Here is a 21295-nt window from a genome sequence, read left to right as displayed (position 1 = left end):
TCAAGCGAGCTATTTAAAATTTTTAGAACTTCTATTGTTTACTTGTCTACTTGTTGCCATGCTATCGCAAATTCAATGTTTTTTAAAATTTTGGAAACAAATTTCATTTCAACCTCCCCCTTGTGTTCTACAGTTACCCAATTATATTACGACTATCGGATTGTAGGATTCATTACTTTTACATCCTACATACTTCCCACATTCAATTGAACCAACGAATTCAGTTTAATTTTTGATTTTGTCGATTGGCACCATTGACATTCAAGTGGTTAGTTCTCGTTGTTTGTTATTGGTGGCACCACATACATTGCGTGTCCAAGCAGTTAAAGAAGCACTAGGTAACGTCAATGAAAATTCTGAAAGGACAGTTTAGATCACATCTGAGTTGATCGCAAAGGCAATAAGCAATTTAGAAGTTTTTTTTGTGTACTATATGTATTTTACATGCTACATGCGTCGAAAACGGTACTTTTCATGTTTCAAGCACTAGTTACGACGCCCAAAGCATGTAAAATCCATTACATAACTCGGGAAAAAAAGATGAAAAGATGAAAAACCTTCTAAATTGCTTACTGCCTTTGCGATCAAGTCAGATGTGATCTAAACTGTCCTTTCAGAATTTTGATTGACGCTACCTGGTATGTACTTCTTTAACTGCTTGGACACGCGAAGTATATAGTGCCACCACAAGCAGACAATGAGAACTAACTACTTGTATGTCAATGGTGCCAATCGACAAAATCAAAATTGAAATTGAATTCGTTGGTTCAATTGAATGTGGGAAGTGTGTAGGATCTAAAAGTAATGAATCCCACAACCGTAGTCATAATATAATTGGGCACCTGTAAGAGTTTTTTATCAATTGTCCACTCAATCGGTCTCAAAAATCGAGGAAAATATTTTCATCAAATGAGACCCCTCAGCCAGTCTCAGAAATCGAGGGAAATATTTTCGTCAAATGAGACCACTCAACCAGTCTCAGGGAGTTGCGGGAATCGTTAATTATTTGTACTGGCGCTCATCATTACGATTGGTTAAATTCCACATTTAAAAAAGATGAAAGTTGAACTTGCAAAGATTGTGACTTTCATAGCTATAGCAGGGGAAAATGTACCAATCACATTTTGTCAAATTTGCGTTTTTCGCTAGATGTGATTGGCACATTTTCCCCCGCTATGGCTCCGAAAGTCACATCTAGGTCACATCTGGGCACATTTGGGTATGTACTTTCCAAATGTGAAGTCCGTTTTGACGTAGGTGCTAATCTAACGGAGAATGTGCCGTCCAAACTTTCACATTTCACATTTTTTTCACATTTCCACATTTGATTGGTAGTTTTGTTGTGGCACCCATAAATAGTATTTCTATCCAAGAAATGTGACAAATGTGCCATATCTAGGCCGGTGACAGTAAAAAGTGGTCAAAAAATGATCGAAAAGTGTTTTTTTCTGTTTTTTATGCTAATTTAGCTGTAATTGTATTTCTTATTGTTTTCTTGCGATGGAATCAGCAACTAATTTATAGTTACTGGGTAAATAGTGTCACTCTCAAGCTTTATATAACCGATATAAAGAAAGTTTGACGTAAAATATCTCCGAAAAAGAGCCAAACATTAGTTCCTTTGGACTGGTCTTTTTTTAAAATGCTAAATTAACACTTTCACACTGTCGGCTTTATTGTCCATTTACGTAACTACGCAAGTTCAACTTTTATCTTTTTTAAATTTGGGATTTAACCAATTGTAATGATGAGCCACTGTAAAAATTATTAACGATTCCCGCAACTCCCAGAAATCGATGAAAATATTTTCGTCAAATGAGACGCCTCAACCAGTCTCAGAAATCGAATAAACAAAAACTTTCAATGAGCCACTCAATCGGTCTCAGAAATCTAAAAAAAATCTCATGCGATCTGAAAACTTATCCAGGGTGAGACTGCTCACTTAGCCTCGACAATTCCATCAAAGAATACTCGAACAGAGACTTCTCATTCGGACTCAATAGATCTCGAAAATGACAATTTGTTAAAAGTTTCATCATCCAAAAAAAAATTTGAGACTGCATTGAGACTACCAACCATTTTTAGACCGAAATGAGACCGTTGAGTCCGACATTGTTACCCGGGTAGGACTTCCTTCGCACTTGATATAATTTACCGACATTTTTATCTAATAACAAGGAGTTCGGAAATAGCCGAATGGATAAAATAGTTGATCCATCATTTACCTTCTAATTAATCAATGTAAAGTAGACTCTGGTCCTATCGTATCCTATAGTTAGTAACAGTCGTTTAGTACATCACATGCGAAATATCGGCAGCATTTTGCAATAACCATGTTTAAATGACATTTTTTAAATGGGAGAAACTTGGTTATTGCAAAATGGTGTCCATATATTTTCCACTCGAATACTTAGCTTAAAAAATTCGATTTATTTCAAGGAAAAATTGAGGACGAAATGTATGAACTATTACTAAATATCGAGGGCAACATCACTAAAGGGCATATCTTCGATATCTCAGAAGCTATTGAACCGATTTTGATAAACTTTTGTTTTAATGTGGCCTTCCGCTCATTAGTGAAAACCCTTTCCCTCGCTCGTAAACTAAAACGCCAAACTATACACGTGAAGGAATTTGATATTACGATATTACGATGAGTAGAAGTACCTCGGGCTGACGCCCTCGGATTCTTTTACTCATCTGGATACGAGATAATCAAATTCCTTCACTGATACCAGTAATGTACTATTGTTCTTAAATTCAATCATTCCAAAATTCATATAAAAACAAGCAATCTCTTTGATTGTTGCCAAAAATCGCCTTTTCACTTTTCGTATCCGCTGTATTCGCTACAACAATGGAACAAAATAAAGAAAATAACGAAAAGCAACCATTCATTTTGAACATAGTCAGTACTTAGTAAAACTTAACATTGAGAATAAAAATTGAATTTGTTAACGTGGATAGAATGCAATAATCTGACTCATTCGGGAGGTATAGATAGGATATATATTTTACTATGATCGAAATAGTAACCATAGTTATTTCAACACCAATTGAAATCGAAACGTTACATAACAACATCGAGCAAACAAACGCATTACGAAACAATGATCACACCGTACCGTGTGATTCCATAGCAATTAATAATAACGAGGAAACTCAAGCAAAAGATGATCAGTATATAGCAATTCCATACGTTGGAAACCTATCAAATAAAATTTCTGGAATTCTCAGACGAAAATTGAAATGGAAAATAACATTTACTCCAGGAACGAAAATTTTGCATATGCTGAATCCACTCAAAGATGAAGAAGAACATACACATCCAGGAATTTACGAAATTCCTTGTGGCACATGTAATGTCAAATACATTGGAGAAACCGAACGCCCATTCTCAGTCAGAAAAGAAGAGCACGCAGGTTATGTTCGAAGACGAGAATACAAAAAATCTGCAATAGTAAAACATATCACGCGAAAAAAAGGTCACAGTATAAACTGGGATAATTCTAAAATAATCATGACAGAGCGATTATTCCATTTGCGAAAAATCAAAGAAGGTTTATTCATCCAACAATCGACAACACCAACAATGAACACGGACAACGGATATAAACTAAGCAATGCATGGAATCCAATTATTCCAATTTTAACAAGAAAGCTTTGAAACAAAATTTTCATTTATAGTTTTACCCTGACGATGACAACAGTCGTTTGTCGAAAGCTTGGTTAATAAAAAAAACTTTAAACCACTAAACCACTAATCCATTTATTCAAAAAATCAAGTAACTACAGTATCGTTAGCAGCGGAAATTTTGGGAGTGTAAAACGAACGTCTCTTGATTTTTGGTGGTAGACCACAAAAAAGGTCTACACCCAGCTACCTTTGAAATTATTAATTCAGTCAGACATTGCTTACAAATCCTACTTCTGACCCCAAATTATAACAAAAATAACTTATTTTCTTCTTATTTCTTGCTAAATTCTTTATTACGGCTATTTTTGAGTGCGAGGTCTGGTTAACGTTTTTAAGATAACTGAAGTCCCAATATTTGACCATTTTTTCAACCAGCAGGATCTTTTTTAAATTGAATAATGCTTTACTGTTAATAGAACAATGATGGCTCCTTTGTATAGTGCATGGGAATGCTAGTAAGTTATGGATAATTTCATTTCATTTCGTTACATTGAAACGTACGTATTTCAGAATGATTCCGACGATTCGGCTTTCGAGGACTTTTCAAGAGAAACCCAAAATGACCAGGAGCAAGAGGATGAAGAAGAAGAGATTGAAGAGGAAGAGAATGAAGAAGAGGACAATGAAGCCGAGCACCAGGTTTTGGTGACAAACAGAAGATGCGGCTGAAAGTTAACCCATATTTGTAGAGTAAATGTAAACAAAGAAAAAGGAAAATATTAAAGAATTAACGCTAAAACCTTTAAATTTCAGTCAGCAAATGATAATCGATATTTTTTTTAGATTTTTTGTTGCAAATGACTCAGAAGGGTCGACTGATTCAATTACTGTATACCCTCCAAAAATCGCCGATGGCTTGTTTTCCTGTTTCATACAACTTGTTCGAAGTTTTGGCAAATTGACTCTTAAACGGAAGAAAGATGAATCATCTGTACTTTTTGACACAATTTTTTTTTTGTATAATTCAGCGATATCAGTTATTTTGTAAACAGGAACGATCCAAACGGATCGAAATGCGATATTAAACATTGCAACAGAATTTTATGAGAATTTGTTTTTTTCAGCAAGACAGAGTCCAACGTAAGAAACCGAAGATAGACCAATAATAAGAAACGTGGGATCGGAGGATATGCTCGACATAACTGTTGATGCAGTCAAGGCCGCAGTAGCCGAGATGAAAAACAAAAAGTCTCCCGGAAAAGATGGTGTTCCAGTGGAAGCCATTAAACTAGGTGGAGACTCCTTATTAAAGGCAATCACGGCTTTGTTTAATCAATGTCTCCAATGGGAAGGAGTACCAGAAGCCTGGGAAAATGCGGTAATTACATTGCTGCATAAAAAAGGAGACATAACAAAGCTGGAAAATTACCGACCCATAAGCCTATTGTCAACACTCTACAAGCTGTTTATGAAAATCATTACGAAGAGGAACACTAACAAGTTCGACTTCTACCAACCTGTTGAACAAGCTGCTTTCAGATCTGGTTTCAGCACAAACGACCATTTGCAAGTGATGAGAACGCTTATTGAGAAGTGTCGTGAATACAACATCGACATAGTCTTGCTATTCATAGACTTCGAAAAAGCTTTCGATTCAGTGGAAACATGGTCGATATTGGACGCATTAGACGAATGTAGAGTAGACTCAAGGTACTCCAACACAATTCGATATGTGTACAAAAATGCTACTTCATGTATAAAACTTCATAAGAGCACGGAGAAATTCAGAATTGGCCGAGGTGTAAGGCAGGGTGACACTATTTCACCGAAATTATTCACGGCGATTCTGCAGAGTGTTTTTAGGAAGTTAAACTGGAGTAAAATGGGAATAAAGATAAATGGAGAGTACCTGAGCAATCTCCGCTTTGCTGATGACATTTGCTGATGACAGCAGTGAATCTAGGTCAGGCTCAGCTTATGCTACAACAGTCAAGATGAACTTCTCGAAAACAAAAGTCATGACCAACATCGGGGACGATAGAGAAATCAAAATTGGTGACACTGTCATTGAACGAGTCGACAGCTATGCATTCTAGGACATAAACTGAAGTTAGGTTAACACGTTTGCATGGGCAGCGTTCGGAAAACTCAGACTAATTTTCAAAAGCAAAATGAATAATAGTCTGAAACGCAAAGTTTTCGACAATGGTGTCCTTCCAGTGCTCACTTATGGAGCGGAAACGTTAACTTTAACGAAAGCATCCGAAGATAAATTGACAGTGACACAAAGAGCCATGGAACGGAGTATGCTTGGAATAACACTCAGAGACAGAATGACGAATAAATGGATTCGACAACAAACCAGGGTCGTTGATGTCATGGAAAGAATATCATCTCTGAAATGGAGCTGGGCGGGACATATTGCAAGAAGGACAGACGAACGTTGGACCAAAAAGATCATGAACTGGCGACCATATAAAAGACGAGCTATAGGTAGACCACCAGAGAGATGGACAAACGGAATTAAGAATATTGCAGGTACAAACTGGCAGCAAATGGCAATGGATCGTACGAAATGGAAAGAAGTTGGAGAGGCCTACATCTAGCAATGGATAGAAACAGTCTGAAAAAGAAGAAGAAGAAGAAGTTATTTTGTAAGTAGACACTATGACTTGCGTCACCTTCACGCTTTAGGGTTTTTTGACTGATCAAAAGTAACACCAAAAAAACGTCCACTCAGCGGAATAACTACTAACTTTGTGAAACAGTGTCTGTGTCAGTGACAAAATGTTATCAATAAATACAAACACAGCCAATCCCGTATTTTTGTTGCAACCGATCTATTCAACGTTCTAGTAACTGTGGCAAATATCTTTGAAATACGTGATTGGCTGTGGTTGTGTGAATTGCTATAATTTTGTAATATTGCATGAACTCTTATCATGTTTTTGAAGTAAGATATTGTTATTGACAATCTTATGATATATTAATCAAAAGGAATAATGATAAGCGAAGAAATAATGACACATATATTGCTACAAACTTAGGGACCGTTCATAAATGACGTCAATTACTGTTGGTAGGTTTTAGACCCCCTCCCCTATCATCACACAAAAGCGGTCAAAATTGACTAAGGCTGTCACGTTTTCTTGAACCTCTTTCCCCACTAACCTCGGACGTCATTTAAGAACGGTCCCTTCCCAATATTATTAGAATGTAAACTCTTTGGTATAATCACAAATACAACAAACTTTTCGAGGGGAATTACCTTTTTAGTTGAGGATATTACGTAAAAAAAAACCGACGAAAAGTCTACAGTTGATTAGACCTAAATTAGATATAAATTTTAAAAAAATCCAAAATGGTGAAAGGTGAAAATTCACGGTAACACCATTAACAGTATTTGCCACCCAATAACTTGCCAGGGGATTGCATAGTGCTTCAATCACAAGACGAAAACCAACTTCTAACTTTAACTTAATAAAGACATAAGAGGGCAGAAATGTGAACATTTCCAACCGTGCTGATTGATTCGCACATAGATAATGAAAGACTTATGCAAACACCATGAGAGCTTGATGGAAACGAATAAGTGTCCCTAACGTCCTCAACTATTCACTAAAATTTGAAAATAAAATATTTCAACTGATTGTGTTGAAAATTTAGTCAAAACTTCACTGGAGAGCGAACAAAAAGTTGCTCTAGTAACTGTAAATAAGTAATTTGAGGTAAATGCAGTGTTCCATTCGCAAATTTGAAATACAACTGTCAACCTGAACATTTATATGGCTAGGGATTGTTCATACAGTCAAGTAAGATTCTGGAGTTTACAACGCTAATAATTTTTTTGTTTAAAATCGGATTTGCTCAGTAAAAATACTTTTATTTTTGCCAAATCAATTTCGGTACCAAATAGATACCATCTTCAGTGGCTCAATTCTTTTAAAGCACAAAAATAAGCACTTGTGTGCATCGTCAATTAAATTCAAAACAATTAAATTCAAAACAATTAAATTCAAAACAATTAAATTCAAAACGTTAATAATCCCTCAGTTATCATGTCCGCACGTTAGTAAGCGGGCGAGACGCAAGTCCACTACCAAAAGGTTTATTTTTGGGACGGTGGAAGAAAAATCTTTATTTGACTATATAAACGAGCCATCAGAACAGTCGGAGCGTTTGCTGCGACTGAGCCCAGTACAAACCCGTATATCTATTGCGTACGTGACCCTAGTGCGTCACCCAACTTTGAGCGTAAGCCTATTGCGCCCGTTAATGTCTTCTTCTTCTTCTTTTAGCCTGTTTGTATCCACTGCTGGATGTAGGCCTCCCCTAAATTTTTCCATGTTGTACGATCCATTGCCACTGGTTGCCAGTTCGTGTGTCCATATGTACCTTTGATGTATTTCTTTATTCCGTTTGTCCATTTGTCTTGTTGTGGGGGGTCTCCAGTCCATGATGGCTTTGGTCCAACGGTCATCTGTCCTTCTTGCAATATGTCCTGCCCAACTCCACTTTAGAGACGCAATTCTTTCCATGACATCAACGACTTTTGTTTGTTGACGAATCCATTGGTTTGTCATTTTGTCTCTGAGTGTAATTCCAAGCATACTTCGTTCCATGGCCCTTTGTGCCACTCTCAACTTATTTTCAGATGCTTTGGTTAATGTTAACGTTTCTGCTCCATATGTCAACACTGGAAGGACACACCTATCGAAAACTTTCCGTTTTAGACTATTATTCATTTTGCTTTTGAAAATCAGGCTGAGTTTCCCGAAAGCTGCCCATCCAAGACCAATTCTACGCTTGATTTCTGCAGTTTGGTTGTCTAGACCTAATTTCAGTTTGTGACCAAGGTATACATAGCTGTCGACTCTTTCAATAACTGTATCTCCAATTTTTATTTGTCTGTCGTCGTCAATGTTTGTCATGATTTTCGTTTTAGATAAGTTCATCTTGAGACCAACTTTGTTAGCCTCTTCATTTAACTCTTCTAACATGACTTGTGCTTGGTATAGATTTAGTGCGACTAGGACAATGTCATCTGCGAAACGGAGATGACTAAGGAATTCTCCTTTTATGTGAATTCCCTTTTTGCTCCAGTCTAATTTCTTGAAAACACTCTCCAGGACTGATGTGAACAGTTTCGGTGAGATGGTGTCACCCTGTCTTATACCTCGATCTAGCCTGAATTTCGTCGTGTTCTCATGAAGTTTAATACATGACGAAGCATTTTCGTACACATATTGGAGCACCTTGGAGTACCTTGAGTCCACTCTACATTCGTCCAATGAGTCCCATATCGACCATGTTTCAACTGAATCAAAAGCTTTTTCGAAGTCAATGGGTATCAAGACTATGCTAATCTTGTATTCGTTGCATTTTTCAATCAACGTTCTCATCACTTGTAAATGATCGTTCGTGCTGAAACCTGATCTAAATCCACCTTGTTCGACTGGTTGGTAGAAGTCGAACTTTTTCGTGTTCCTTTTTGTGATGATTTTCATGAATAGCTTGTACAGTGTTGATAAAAGACTTATGGGCCGGTAATTTTCTAGCTTTGTTATGTCCCCTTTTTTGTGCAGTAATGTGATCTCTGCATTTTCCCATGCTTCCGGGATTTTTTCCCATTGGAGGCACTGATTGAACAAAGCCGTTATTGCACTTAATAGGGAGTCTCCACCTAGTTTAATGGCTTCGATGGGAACACCATCTTCACCAGGTGACTTTTTGTTTTTCATTTCGTTGACTGCAGCCTTTACTTCTTCAACAAGTATGTCAGGCAGATCTTCTGATCCTAATTTCCTAACGACTGGTCTGTCTTCTTCTGTCGTAGAATTCGGGTTGGGACGTTTCGATGAAAACAAATCTTCGTAATATTCTTTGGCGATATCTAATATCGTATTTCGGTCCGATTGAATCGTTCCTGTTTTGTCTCGTAATTTGAAGATTTCTTTCTTCACATTCATCAGTTTGGATCATAAGACTTTCATGTTGCAATTCGCTTGAATCGTATTTTGAGCCAGTTGGACGTTATATTTCCTTAGATCTGATCTCATTGCCTTGTTGATAGTTTTTGTTAAGTTTCGGTATTCTACTGAATCTCTCTTTCCGTTTTTTATCAACTCTACTCGGCTAGCTATTAAATCCAGCGTTTCTTTACTCAGTTTCGATTCATTTAAATGAATAGATTTGCATTTGATCTCCATATAACCCTTGATTGATTCGACGATTTTGTTGTTCAATTCGTCTAATGTCTCGTATTGGTTGTCTATGTCGACCAATTCAGCACTCATCTGTGTTGCAAACTCTTCACTTTGTTCGTACAGTCGTTGAACGTCAATCCTTTCGCGTTTTTTTCACTAGTTTTGATCTTTGGAATCGGGTATTTAACGTGACTCTTGCACGAACCATCCGGTGATCACTACCAGTTGTAAATTTGTTCAGGACCGTGACGTTCTTAACGGTTGATTTGCGATTTGTGATGATGTAGTCAATTTCATTTTTCGTTACACCATCTGGACTGGCCCAAGTCCACTTCCGTTGACTTTTTCCGGTGAAAAATGAATTCATTGCGAATAATTCGTGCTGTAGTAGGAAATTGAGTAATGTGTCTCCACGTTCGTTTCTTTGGTCGTAACTAAACTTTCCAATAGAAATTTCAGACTCTTCTTCTCGTTTCCCCAGCTTCGCATTGAAATCACCGACTAGGTATTGGAAGTATGGCCGATTTTCGTCCATGGCTTTTTCAATGTCTTCGTAAAACATCTCCACTTCTTGGTCGTCATGTGTGGATGTGGGCGCGTATGCCTGAATCACTTTTATGCTGTATTTGCTGTTAATTTTCAGGCATACGTATATCACTCTATCAGATATACTTTTTGTGTGAATTATGCGATTTGACCATCGTTTATGAATGAACAGTCCGACACCGTGCATCAGCATTTGACTGTCACTTCCTCGGTAGAAGAATGTGTGTCCTGATTGTAATTTAACACATTCTTCTCCAGGTTTCCTCACTTCACTCACACCGAACACATCCCATTTAATCTTCTCTAGTTCCGTCTCCATCTCGAGCATTTTTTCTCGTGATGACAATGTTCTGGCATTATATGCGGCAATTTGTAATCTAGTATGGCAACCTGAGGTAACCCGGGGATTCTTAGCACCCTCTGCAAGCCGGCTCTGGACGTTGCCGGATCCAGAGCGCGGTAACATGCTATCGGGAACTGAGGGCCGTATTTGATTGGTTGTACTGGTCATGGTTTGGTTTCGGTTTGGTTTGGGGGTTGTTGACATTTAAACACCACCCGTTAATGTAGTTAAAGCAAAATTATTATGAAACGTGTACATCTTAGAAATTGCGCATAGCGCAATTACGAAGCCCCGTACGACGTTCCTTTCAAATGAAACAAAAATTTCAAATAGCCCTAAAATTTTAATTTAATGAGTACAAATACACATAGGCCCTAGTATCGGCCTCAGTCCGAGGACCCATTTTTTTCAACAACATTCTATTCGGCCTTTGATTACCTTCCAAATCAAACAAAAATTACGAAAAACGGATGAAATTTACTCGAGTTATATGCAAAATACACATAGGTCCGAGTAGCCTTTCACTTCTAAGGCCCTAACTCACGGTCCACTCAACCGATTTTAAAAAACTTTTTTTTCCTGGATTAGTATTAACAATACCTATCATTTGCCGTGCCATTTCCATCGTTTATTTTGCCACAAATATCACCAAAAGACCTTAAATCACTTAGGTGGCCCTAACTCACGAAGGGCCGACCCGAACATGCCCATCTTCGAACTTAGCCTCAGAATTTCGACTATCTTTCAGGGAAAATTTTTGAAATCGGATTTGATTTACTCAAGATATCGACGTGACAGACGGACAGACAAAATTTTTATTGCGGATTCGTCATCTATGAACATAGGCAAACACTTTGCCCTTTACCGTCTGCTTCGAATTCCATCAATTACACACGGCATCGTAATCCTATTAGCCCCTTTGTACTTCGTACGGGGCTAAAAATACAAACAAAGTGTGCTGCCTTCTTAGAGAAGGTTGCTAGGCTACACTGCATATCCATCAATAGTTGCATTACAAAATATTTACAGCAACTTTTTGCCTTCCCCTCCTTGGCTCAAATGACCACCAAACTTAGATATTTGAAATCTAGGCATCCGTACGAGTTCAACTATCGCATGTCAAAAACGCTTAAAATTTGGCAGAGGCATTGTACTTCGGAATTTTGGGCTTTGTATTGCAAAATTTCGTATTTTCATATTTTGGGATAACTTCTAAACGTTTCTTTCGATTTTCCTGAAATTTTGGTTACAGGTCAATCTCGGACCGAGATTCTCGGTCCCTAGATGAAAATAAGATTTTAAAAAATGTGGGGGTACATGAGCGTTTTTGGGAGTTGGGGCTCCCAGAAGTTTCCAAACATATAACAGTGTGTTTTATGTTTGTGATAATTTTTTCCAGCGAGTAATTTTGTCTTTCAATTTTGGGAGTGGTTAGAGGTAGAGGGTGGGGGTCAAAACACCACATTTTTTTAATATGTTTGAGAGGAAGTTGTGGGGATCATGTTGGGCGCGGGGCTCAAAGAATTTAGTTTTCGGCGTGTGGTACAATATAATTGGCAAAAAGTTATCGAGCTACTATAGATAATTGAATCCCTTTGTTTAATTGTAGCGCATATTGTAACTAGAGAAAAGTAAATTCAGTCCAATTTGATACGCTGAACGAATAACTTTTATATTTTGATGATCATTGTTTGGACTCAATAAATGTCGAAATAGTTGTCTCTTATTTGAATTTAAGATCTCATTATTTCCCACATGGGGGCTCAACCGGGATTTGAACCCGGGACCTCTCCCACCCAAAGCGAGAATCACATCCCTAGACCAACGAGCCATACATGTCAAATTTGAAAAAAAACTCACCTAGTTTTAGCCGCTTTGTATTCTGTGATGACTCGAAAAATAACGGAAATTTCACATTCAATATTACTTGAAGCTAAAGTTTTGCATACCAAGCGTTCTTTAACAAAGTTTGCGATATCCGACTGATAAATAGGAAGCACTGAAAATGTCCAGAGCATAAGAAATATCATCAAAGTGATTGGGATGGCTAATTATCTAGAAATGAATTTCTAGAATTTTGTAGGTCTGAAGCTATTAATTTTCCTCTTTGATTTTTTGTTTTAGATTTTTGGAAGACACCAACATTTTCGTTGATTTGTACAACACTATTAAACATGCTACGGCATTGGGTAAACATGTTGGTACACTGGTTCGTATACTATGTACGTCCACATATTCTGGGCTTCATCAGTTCCAGAGAAGTGAGTCTGGCTGACACGTTCCGATGCAATAATAATATTAAAAACCGAACCTGGAGAATCCCCGAACTATGTAAATATCTTTACGAAAAATATGGGAAATTGGTGCATCTCCATTTATTAGGACAACGGGTCTTAATCGTAACCGATTTTAAGATTGCCTCCTCGCTGATGACAAATCATGGACATTGTTTGAGACAACGATTTGGGAATCAATTTGGTCTACAAAATCTGAATATGCACTTGACCGGCCTGATATGGAACAATAATGTCCAACAGTGGAAACAGAATCGGAATGTTTTTGAGTCGACCCTAAAATGTGGAACGAAACATCTTGAAGCCCTGGCTCTGTGCCATTTGGAAACTCTTGAGAAAACAACGCTCAAGATCGCAGAGCCAGTTACAATGCTTGAGTTATTAAGAAATTTTACGCTTTCCATGACAATGGAGGGACTCTTTGAAATCCCGATGCCTATCGATGCACAAGACAAATACGATTGGCGTGAGGAGGCTAAGACAACAGTGGCCAACTATTTTAAGGCTTGGGAGTTCTTTTTACTCAATCCCAATTCGCAGAGTCTAGCAGAAAATAATTTACACCAAAGCGCATGCCGCAAAATGCTTCTATTTGCAAAGGAAATATTTGCTGAATCGGAAGAAATCGGAAGCTCTAATTTCATTTCCCATCTGTCGCATTGCAATGACAACAATGGAATATTTCAATGTATAGCTGAAATGCTATTGGCCGGCACTGACACATCGTCCATCACAATGTTTTACACTTTGCTGTTCCTTGCAGATTTCCCGGAATGGTCCAATAAAGCATCCCGAATCATTCACTCGGAATCGCAAGAAGCAATAGATAAGGAAATCAATCATCTTTACTATGAATCCATGCGTCTCATACCGGTCGGTCCAGTAATATTGCGTCAATGTGAACATGACATTGAAGATGGAAATGGTGTGAGTCTGAGACGAGGAGACGGAATAATTTTTAATATTTCCGGTATGAATCGAGCGAATTACGATCAACCGGAAAAATTCAATCCCAACCGGTACGAAACGGAATGCTTTCCACTTTCATTTGGAGTCGGGAAAAAATCTTGCGTTGGCAAAACATTTGCAGAGAGGGAGATGAAATTGTTCTTCACTTGGTTCCTCAAGAGGTACATCGTATTGGGTCATCAAGCTGAAATGATTAGCTTACTCGAAACCAGGTGGGATGTGGCCAATGCTCCAGTGCAAGACATAAAGCTAACAATTTTCCCAAGGAAACTCATTTACTTTATTGGTGACCATGGAACTGGCAAATCAAGCGTAATGGATGCGTTCGAAGCTGCGTATCCGAGAATTAAAATCATACGTAAGGAGCAAGTACTGACAAGGCAGCGGCAGGAGAAATGTTCAATCCAACAAGACCATCCTGAAAATGGTGATTTGCAATCAGCAGTGTTGGATGCTCACACTCAAATTTTGAACACTTTCAAGTCAGAACTGGTCCTTATTGAAAGTTCAATTCTGGACTGCCTCATTAAGGCAAAGGGTAAGGGTAAGACATGCCATTACAATAAAATCGAATTGCTTCGTCCAATGAAGAAATGTTTGGCTGTGTATTTTCCAATGTTTGAGGAAAATCAGCATGGAAAGCAGGGAACAAACAAGGGCTATTTCGATATAATGGAACGGGCAGGCTGTAAAAGTCATACTTTGAAAGCGAGATCGGTATCGGGCCGTTACGAAGAAGTAATGAATTTTATCAGAAAGTGCTCGTCTTAGTGCACGGAGATTGGCTTTTATTATAAGAACTTTATTGTGTGCCGCTTAAAATAAAACATTTTCAGCACAAAATAAATTATATTTCCGTTTTCTTGTTCACCGTCAGTGTTTCATAATACTATAAGATAAATAAATGACTCCCAAAAGTCAAACATTTTCAAGATTTCCAACTCCAGTGGTTTATGTCCAAAATTTGTTGATATTTTGTATCACGATGAGTAACTGCACCTCGGGCTGAAGCCCTCGGACACTTTTACTCACCTCATAGTAATGTATAGCTTCATGAGCAAAGTTGTTCGTCTATGCCTAGAGATGCCAAATCAGCAAAAAAAATGTCCGTCCGTCAGCACGATAACTTGAGTAAAAAGGAATCGATTCCTATCATTTAAAAAATCTCCTGAAAGGTAAGAGCGATCCTTTTGAAAAATAGGCCACCGGCATCGAACGCGTTTTCCAGTAGAATTTTTATAAGTAAGGTATTCGACCCTAGAAGCCAAAACCACTTTCAAAAAAATTCTTCGAAGCTTGTACGGCTGGTCGAAGGTGATCAAAAACCGAAAACATGCACTTTTCTTACTTCTCTTACTACTCCTTCTACTCTTATCGAAGATGAGTTATGACCAAAAACGTTAGCCTGATACACAATTTGAGCGGGAGCAAAATGTATTCTTTGAGAAAAATTTCAGAAATTTCATGAAATATGAAAGATAGAGAATCGGTTCCAAAGGCAAAGTTATAGACCTGGAACCCACGACACTTTGAGTCCCTCATAAGGCCACGGCTTGAAACCTATGCCGTTTTGCTACATTACACAATACGAAAAACATTTGTTCTACGACTTTTAGATTTTGGCCCTAGAAGGGCCCTAATGAGGGTAGACCTAGTGTGTATCTCGGCCATCTCACATAGCAGAAAATCCAAATTGGTGCCAAAATGAACGTATTTTTTATTATTAAAATAGCTGCCCTAACGTTAGTAAGGGTCGCGGACGGAGGCCTCCGTTGGGCCCATTGTGCTCGCTATAATTTTTGAGTTTACGAGTTACTATCTGTGGTGAATCTCCCTGTACTAAAAATGTAGCTCAGGATACCTTGTGGGTGAAAGTTCTTTATCTGGTTGTACAGGATGGTATAGTTACCCAGATATTTCCTTCTGTTATTTATGAATGCCGGACACCAGCAGAGGAAGTGCTCTGCGGTCTCTGCTTCATGCCCACACAGCTCACAGCTAGGGTCTGATCGTTTACCAATTGTTGTTAGGTGTTTATTAAAGCCGAAGTGTCCTGTCACAGTTCCCGTATATGTTTTTAGCCTTGTTCTACTTACGTTAATTAAATATTTTGAGTTCCTATTGTTTATCCTCAAACAGTGCTTGGCTTGCCTGCAACCTGGAACAGAGTCCCAGTGTTTGAGGAACTCTTTGGTTGTACGTTCTTTAGTTTTTGTTTTAATGTGAGAAGGTGCGATACGCAGTATCGGTTCAGGACTTATGGGAGTGATTGATGTCGCTATTTTTGCTAGTTCATCAGCTTTTTCATTACCTTAGATCCCAGAGTGTGCTGGCACCCAAATTAGTTTTACTTTTTTCGTATTCGTAATATTGTTAATTTTGTCCCAACATTCTATAGACAAAGCAGATTGAAACTCCACGGCAGAAAGAGTTTTAAGCGCTGAGTCGCTGTCGGAGATTATGTAGATTATATTTTCAGAGATTTCTTTATCAGTAATGATGTGGCATGCCTCTATTATAGCTCTTATTTCAGCTAAATATGTTATACTGTATTTACCTAATGGTAGAGATATGTCAGTATTTGTTTCAATGCAGTGTATACCCGCACCAGCTGAATTGTCCATTACTGATCCGTCCGTGTAGAGTTTGATGCCGTTTATTGGGGGTAAATCGCCGTTAAGCCTGTCTTCTCTGTTCGGTATGATTACCTCAAATTTCCTGTCAAATTTGAAGGTTTTCGTTACTTTGTCTGAAGGCCACGCTAGTGATACCTCATTCTCTATCGCTTTAAACCATATCCTGGTATAGGCGCATAATCTATGTTGGTAGCCCTGGGTTTTAGCTAGTCTATCCAGAACGTTAATGGCTTCGGATTGAATGAGAATATGTAGAGGCGGTAGGTTTAGCGTGGTTTCAAGTGCGTCTGTAGGTGTTGATTTACAGGCCCCTGTGATTGCTGAACATGCTAATCTTTGAAATTTCCTAAGTTTTTGATGAACATATTTTAGGTTACAGATATTGTTCCATACGAAAGACCCGTATAAAATAATAGGTCTGATGATGGTGGTGTAAATCCAGAACATTACTTTGGGTGATAGACCCCAGTTTTTCCCATATACTTTCCGACATTGCCATAAAGATACCGTTTCCTTTTCTATACGTGCGTCGAAATGTGGGATACCTCTCATTTCAGCATCGAAGGTAACAACTAGAAATTTAACCTGATGGGCCATATTAATGGGTACGCCCTTAATTTTGGGAATGAATAGCCCCTCGATCCTAGTGTTTCGTGTGAACACAATCAATGTTGTTTTCAAGGGATTAATACTTAACTCATTTTCGTCGCACCATTCCGATACAGTGTCTAAGACTGTTTGTAGCTACATAGTGCGTTAACACTAATCCCTCTTAATATAGTGGCTAGGTCATCTGAGAAGCCTTCAGCTTGAAAGTTATTGTCATTTAGTAGTTTTAGTATTTCATTAACAACTAGCCGCCATAGAAGAGGAGGAAAAACACCTCCCTGAGGACAGCCTTTTGTGGTGATTATAAATATGGTGGAGTCTCCCAAGAAGACAGAAACTATCCTGCTAATTAGCATTACTACGATCCAGTCAATGATGCCCTCATCTATGCCGTGTATTAGACAGGCTCTTTGTATTGCTCTGTATGTTATATTGCTAAAAGCACCAGTAACATCGATGAAGCATCCTACTGCGAATTCCTTTACTGCTGGTGAGAGATGAATTGATTGAGCTATGCTGTGCAATGCGTTTTCTGTTGATTTGTTAGGTTGATACGCATGTTGTTCGTGGTGTATTTTATGTATCAGTAGTGGATCGTCCCTAATATATCTATCTAGAGGGATTCTTTTGAAAAACAGCCTACCGAAATCGGACGCATTTTCTAGTGGACTTTTTTATATGTGCCTAGAAAGGTATTCGACCCTAGAAGCCAAAACTACTCTCAAAAAAATTCTTCGAAGCTTTTGTGACTGGTGATAGGTGAGCGGAAACCGAAAACTTGCAATTTTCTTAGCAATATTTCTCCAGTTACACGAGCCGTACATGGTGGTGTGGGATATCATTTGAAAGGTAATTTTATGTGCTTTTGGGCCAAATAGGGTCTTATGGGGGTTTGAAAGCATCTACGATGAAATATGAGAAGTTGAAATGTTTAAGTGCCCATATTTCATCGCATATGCATCCAAACCCCATAAGACCCTATTTGGCCCAAAAGCACATAAAATTACCTTTCAAATGATACCCCACACCACCATGTACGGCTCTTGTCACTGGAGAAATATTGGTAAGAAAAGTGCAAGATTTCGGTTTTTGATCACCTTTCACCAGTCACAAAAGCTTCGAAGAATTTTTTTGAAAGTGGTTTTGGGTTCTAGGGTCGAAGTCCTTTCTAGGCACATATAAAAAGGTCCACTGGAAAATGCGTCCGATTTCGGTAGGCTGTTTTTCAAAAGAATCCCTCCTATTATTTTCTCCAGACACTTTAGTATATAGCTTATTGGTCTATAATTCTCCGCTAGAGAGTAGTTGGATTTGCCTGGTTTGTGTATAAACACTACTTTAGTTTCACGCCAACATTTTGGTATATGTTTGAGCCGTAGGCTCGCTCTGATTAATTTGACTAGAATACTGCTAATTAGATGTAGTGGTTTCTGTAACATACCGGGAAATATTTTATCGATCCCTGGTGATTTCAGTGGGTAGAATGATCTGATTGCCCATTCGACTCGGTCTGTCGTTACTATACTGTTTATCAGGTTCAGGTTCACTATACCGTTGAGTGGAAGCGTGTTGAGATTATTTACTTCGTGCTTAATGCAATATTGTTAGGAAAATGAACGTCGAGGAGGTGTTTGTAAGTATCGGTTTGGTTTTTAGTGTACTCCCCTGACGGGAGAAGGAGCGCTCCTACATTCTGTATTGGGTCCTTTGAAAGGACTTTGAACATTTTTGACGAATCGTGAATATTGTTAATTGTACTTCACTGGGGTCTCCATCCAGTCCTCTCGCTGTCTGAGGTTCCTTGAATAAGTTCGAAGCTCTCTGTAGTAGTCATCGAAGTTTTTTGTTATTTTACATTTGTTAAACATTTGCCTGACTATTTTCCTTGGAATTTTGTCCTCATAAGTGTAATAAGGCACAGAGTTGCCCGCTTTGTGTGCCCTCACAGGACATGCTTTCAAATGTGCGTCTGTCAGTATTTTTTGCGTTGTGTCTGCTAATTTTTCTAGATCTTGAGTATTACATAAATCATGTGAGAGATCAAGAGTACTGATGCCTTCTTCAATTAGGATGATGTAATGATTCCAGTTAGTTGAAGCTAGATTTCTAAAGAGTATAGGAGGCACAGGATCCATACTTACTTTGAACATTATACAACGGTGATCAGAAGTTAGTATTATGTCCGTTACTATCCACTCGGTAATGCTATATTGTAAGTTCCGGGAACAAACAGTTATGTCTAAAACTTCCCTTCTGAGCTTGTTTACGAAGGTTGGTTTATTTCCCATATTTAGAATTTCCAGGTTTGTCTTTAGTAAGAATTCCAAGAGACTTTCTCCTCTTTTGTTGATGTCGGTGCTTCCCCATGCAATGTGGTATGCATTTGCGTCAATGCTTGATATCAATTGTACATTGTTCTTATAGCAGTAATCCACCACTTTAGTGAACTCCGAGGTGGGTGGTTCATCGACAGAATCAGAAGGGAAGTACGTCGAGGTGATAATAACTGAGACGCTGTTGCTGTTTATCTTATAAGTTAGCATTGCCACTGCCTGATCAGCCGAGCTTAGGTGATAGAGCGGGTATATATTCAAGTTGTTGGAATGATAGATAATTGCTCTGACTTTTTGGTTAGCGCCTGCTTGAACTATGCTACCGTTTTTCTTATTCAGACCTTTGACAGCATTTTGCCTCACCACTGGTTCTTGAATTCGGTGTATGAAGGATGCTTTTGAACTAAGCAAATTGTTTATCTCTGCTGTCGGGGCGTACGCTTAGTGCAGATTTATTTGATAGAATTCCAGTTCGTTACTCATTCTTGGATTTAGGATCTTTTTCGTATGTAGTTGGTTGGCGTACGAGGTGAGTGTAGTGTTTCGTAAGTGATACAGTTGTATTAACTAAGTTCCCTGAGAATTCATTGGTTGGATTACGAATTTAAATCAACGTATTGGTGTCAAATAGACTTTCAATATTCCGAAGGTACAAAAGTGAAAAAAATAAGCTCTCAGTTAACCAAAAAATTTATTTGATGCAAAAGTGCCTGCGCTCCTCTATGAGATCAATTTTTAGACCCGTACGAAGTACTGGGGTCTTATAGGTTTACGCACACGTTTGTAACACGTCGAATTGGACGTGTCATGGCGACCGTCGGCAGTAGTAGTTTTGATCGTGCTCGAGTTTTTTGTTTATTTCGACCGTTTTACGAGCTTTTATTGATATTGTGTCGCTTTATTTTACGGTCCGAAGTGTTTTTTTGATGAAATATCGACGTTTACGAGTAAATTGGGTGTTTGCTTGGTCAGAGTAGTCAAAATACATAAATTGAATTCTTCTGTGACAACTAATTGTGCTGTTGTATGAGACCTGCCTATTGTTGTAATCGATCGTCATTGTCACCATTCAACGTGCATCAACGAGCTTCTTGTTTTTGTTCCGTTCGAGCGGATTATTGACATTGAATCGAAGAAAAAAAAAATGAACAACTGTACGGTGTGCAACGACTGCTTTCGTAATGACAATCGAAATAAAGTCATTTGTGATGGATTTTGTCGCCAAACTTTTCACGCCTTTATCATCCAAATGCGCTCGTTCAACGTTTCATTTGTTTCGTCATCATCTCTTCGATTCAATAAGTTAAATGTCACCGGTTTCGCTCAAACATCATCGCCATTGTATGTCCGAAGCTCGATTCCAGCTGCCAATCGTAAGCGTAAACCGATTAGAAGTGCTAAACCGGCCACTAGTTACGAGTCTTTGGTGAACAAATACCCGACCGTCAACCGTTACAGTAATAATGCCAATGACTTCTGCAGTCCTTCATCGAAATCGCATCCGCCGACCACATCTGTAATCAATCCATCAGATGTCGCTTATCGCAAGCCGAAACATATCGAAGATTCTCAAGTCGAATCCGAAAAATGTACAGTCAAATATTCTGGTGTAAATGAATCACACCCGCCGATCATATCTCATCTGTAACTAATCACAACGATGCCATTTTGTCCAAGCCAAAACGTACCGAAGATTTGGAAGCGGAATCCGAAAATCAGATG

At 38.4% G+C, this 21295-nt stretch overlaps 1 protein-coding gene across 2 annotated transcripts; it reads left to right on the top strand.

Moving 5' to 3' along the window:
- Positions 1 to 7002: 7002 nt before the first annotated feature.
- LOC119082474 (aromatase-like) lies at positions 7003 to 14802 on the top strand. 2 transcript variants are annotated; one of them, XM_037191994.1, is made up of 2 exons: positions 7003 to 7133; positions 12857 to 14802. In XM_037191994.1, the coding sequence occupies exon 2, from the start codon at positions 12907 to 12909 to the stop codon at positions 14764 to 14766; it is 1860 nt and encodes a 619-aa protein (XP_037047889.1). In that variant the 5' UTR covers positions 7003 to 7133; positions 12857 to 12906; the 3' UTR covers positions 14767 to 14802. The 2 variants fall into 2 exon arrangements, with proteins under 2 accessions (XP_037047889.1, XP_037047887.1); XM_037191992.1 differs by lacking the exon at positions 7003 to 7133 and adding an exon at positions 7251 to 7365.
- The last annotated feature ends 6493 nt before the right edge of the window (positions 14803 to 21295 follow it).

This window comes from Bradysia coprophila, unplaced genomic scaffold, assembly GCF_014529535.1.
Source record: "Bradysia coprophila strain Holo2 unplaced genomic scaffold, BU_Bcop_v1 contig_439, whole genome shotgun sequence".
Lineage (NCBI taxonomy): Eukaryota > Metazoa > Arthropoda > Insecta > Diptera > Sciaridae > Bradysia > Bradysia coprophila.
This window is presented reverse-complemented; position numbering and strand designations above follow the sequence as displayed.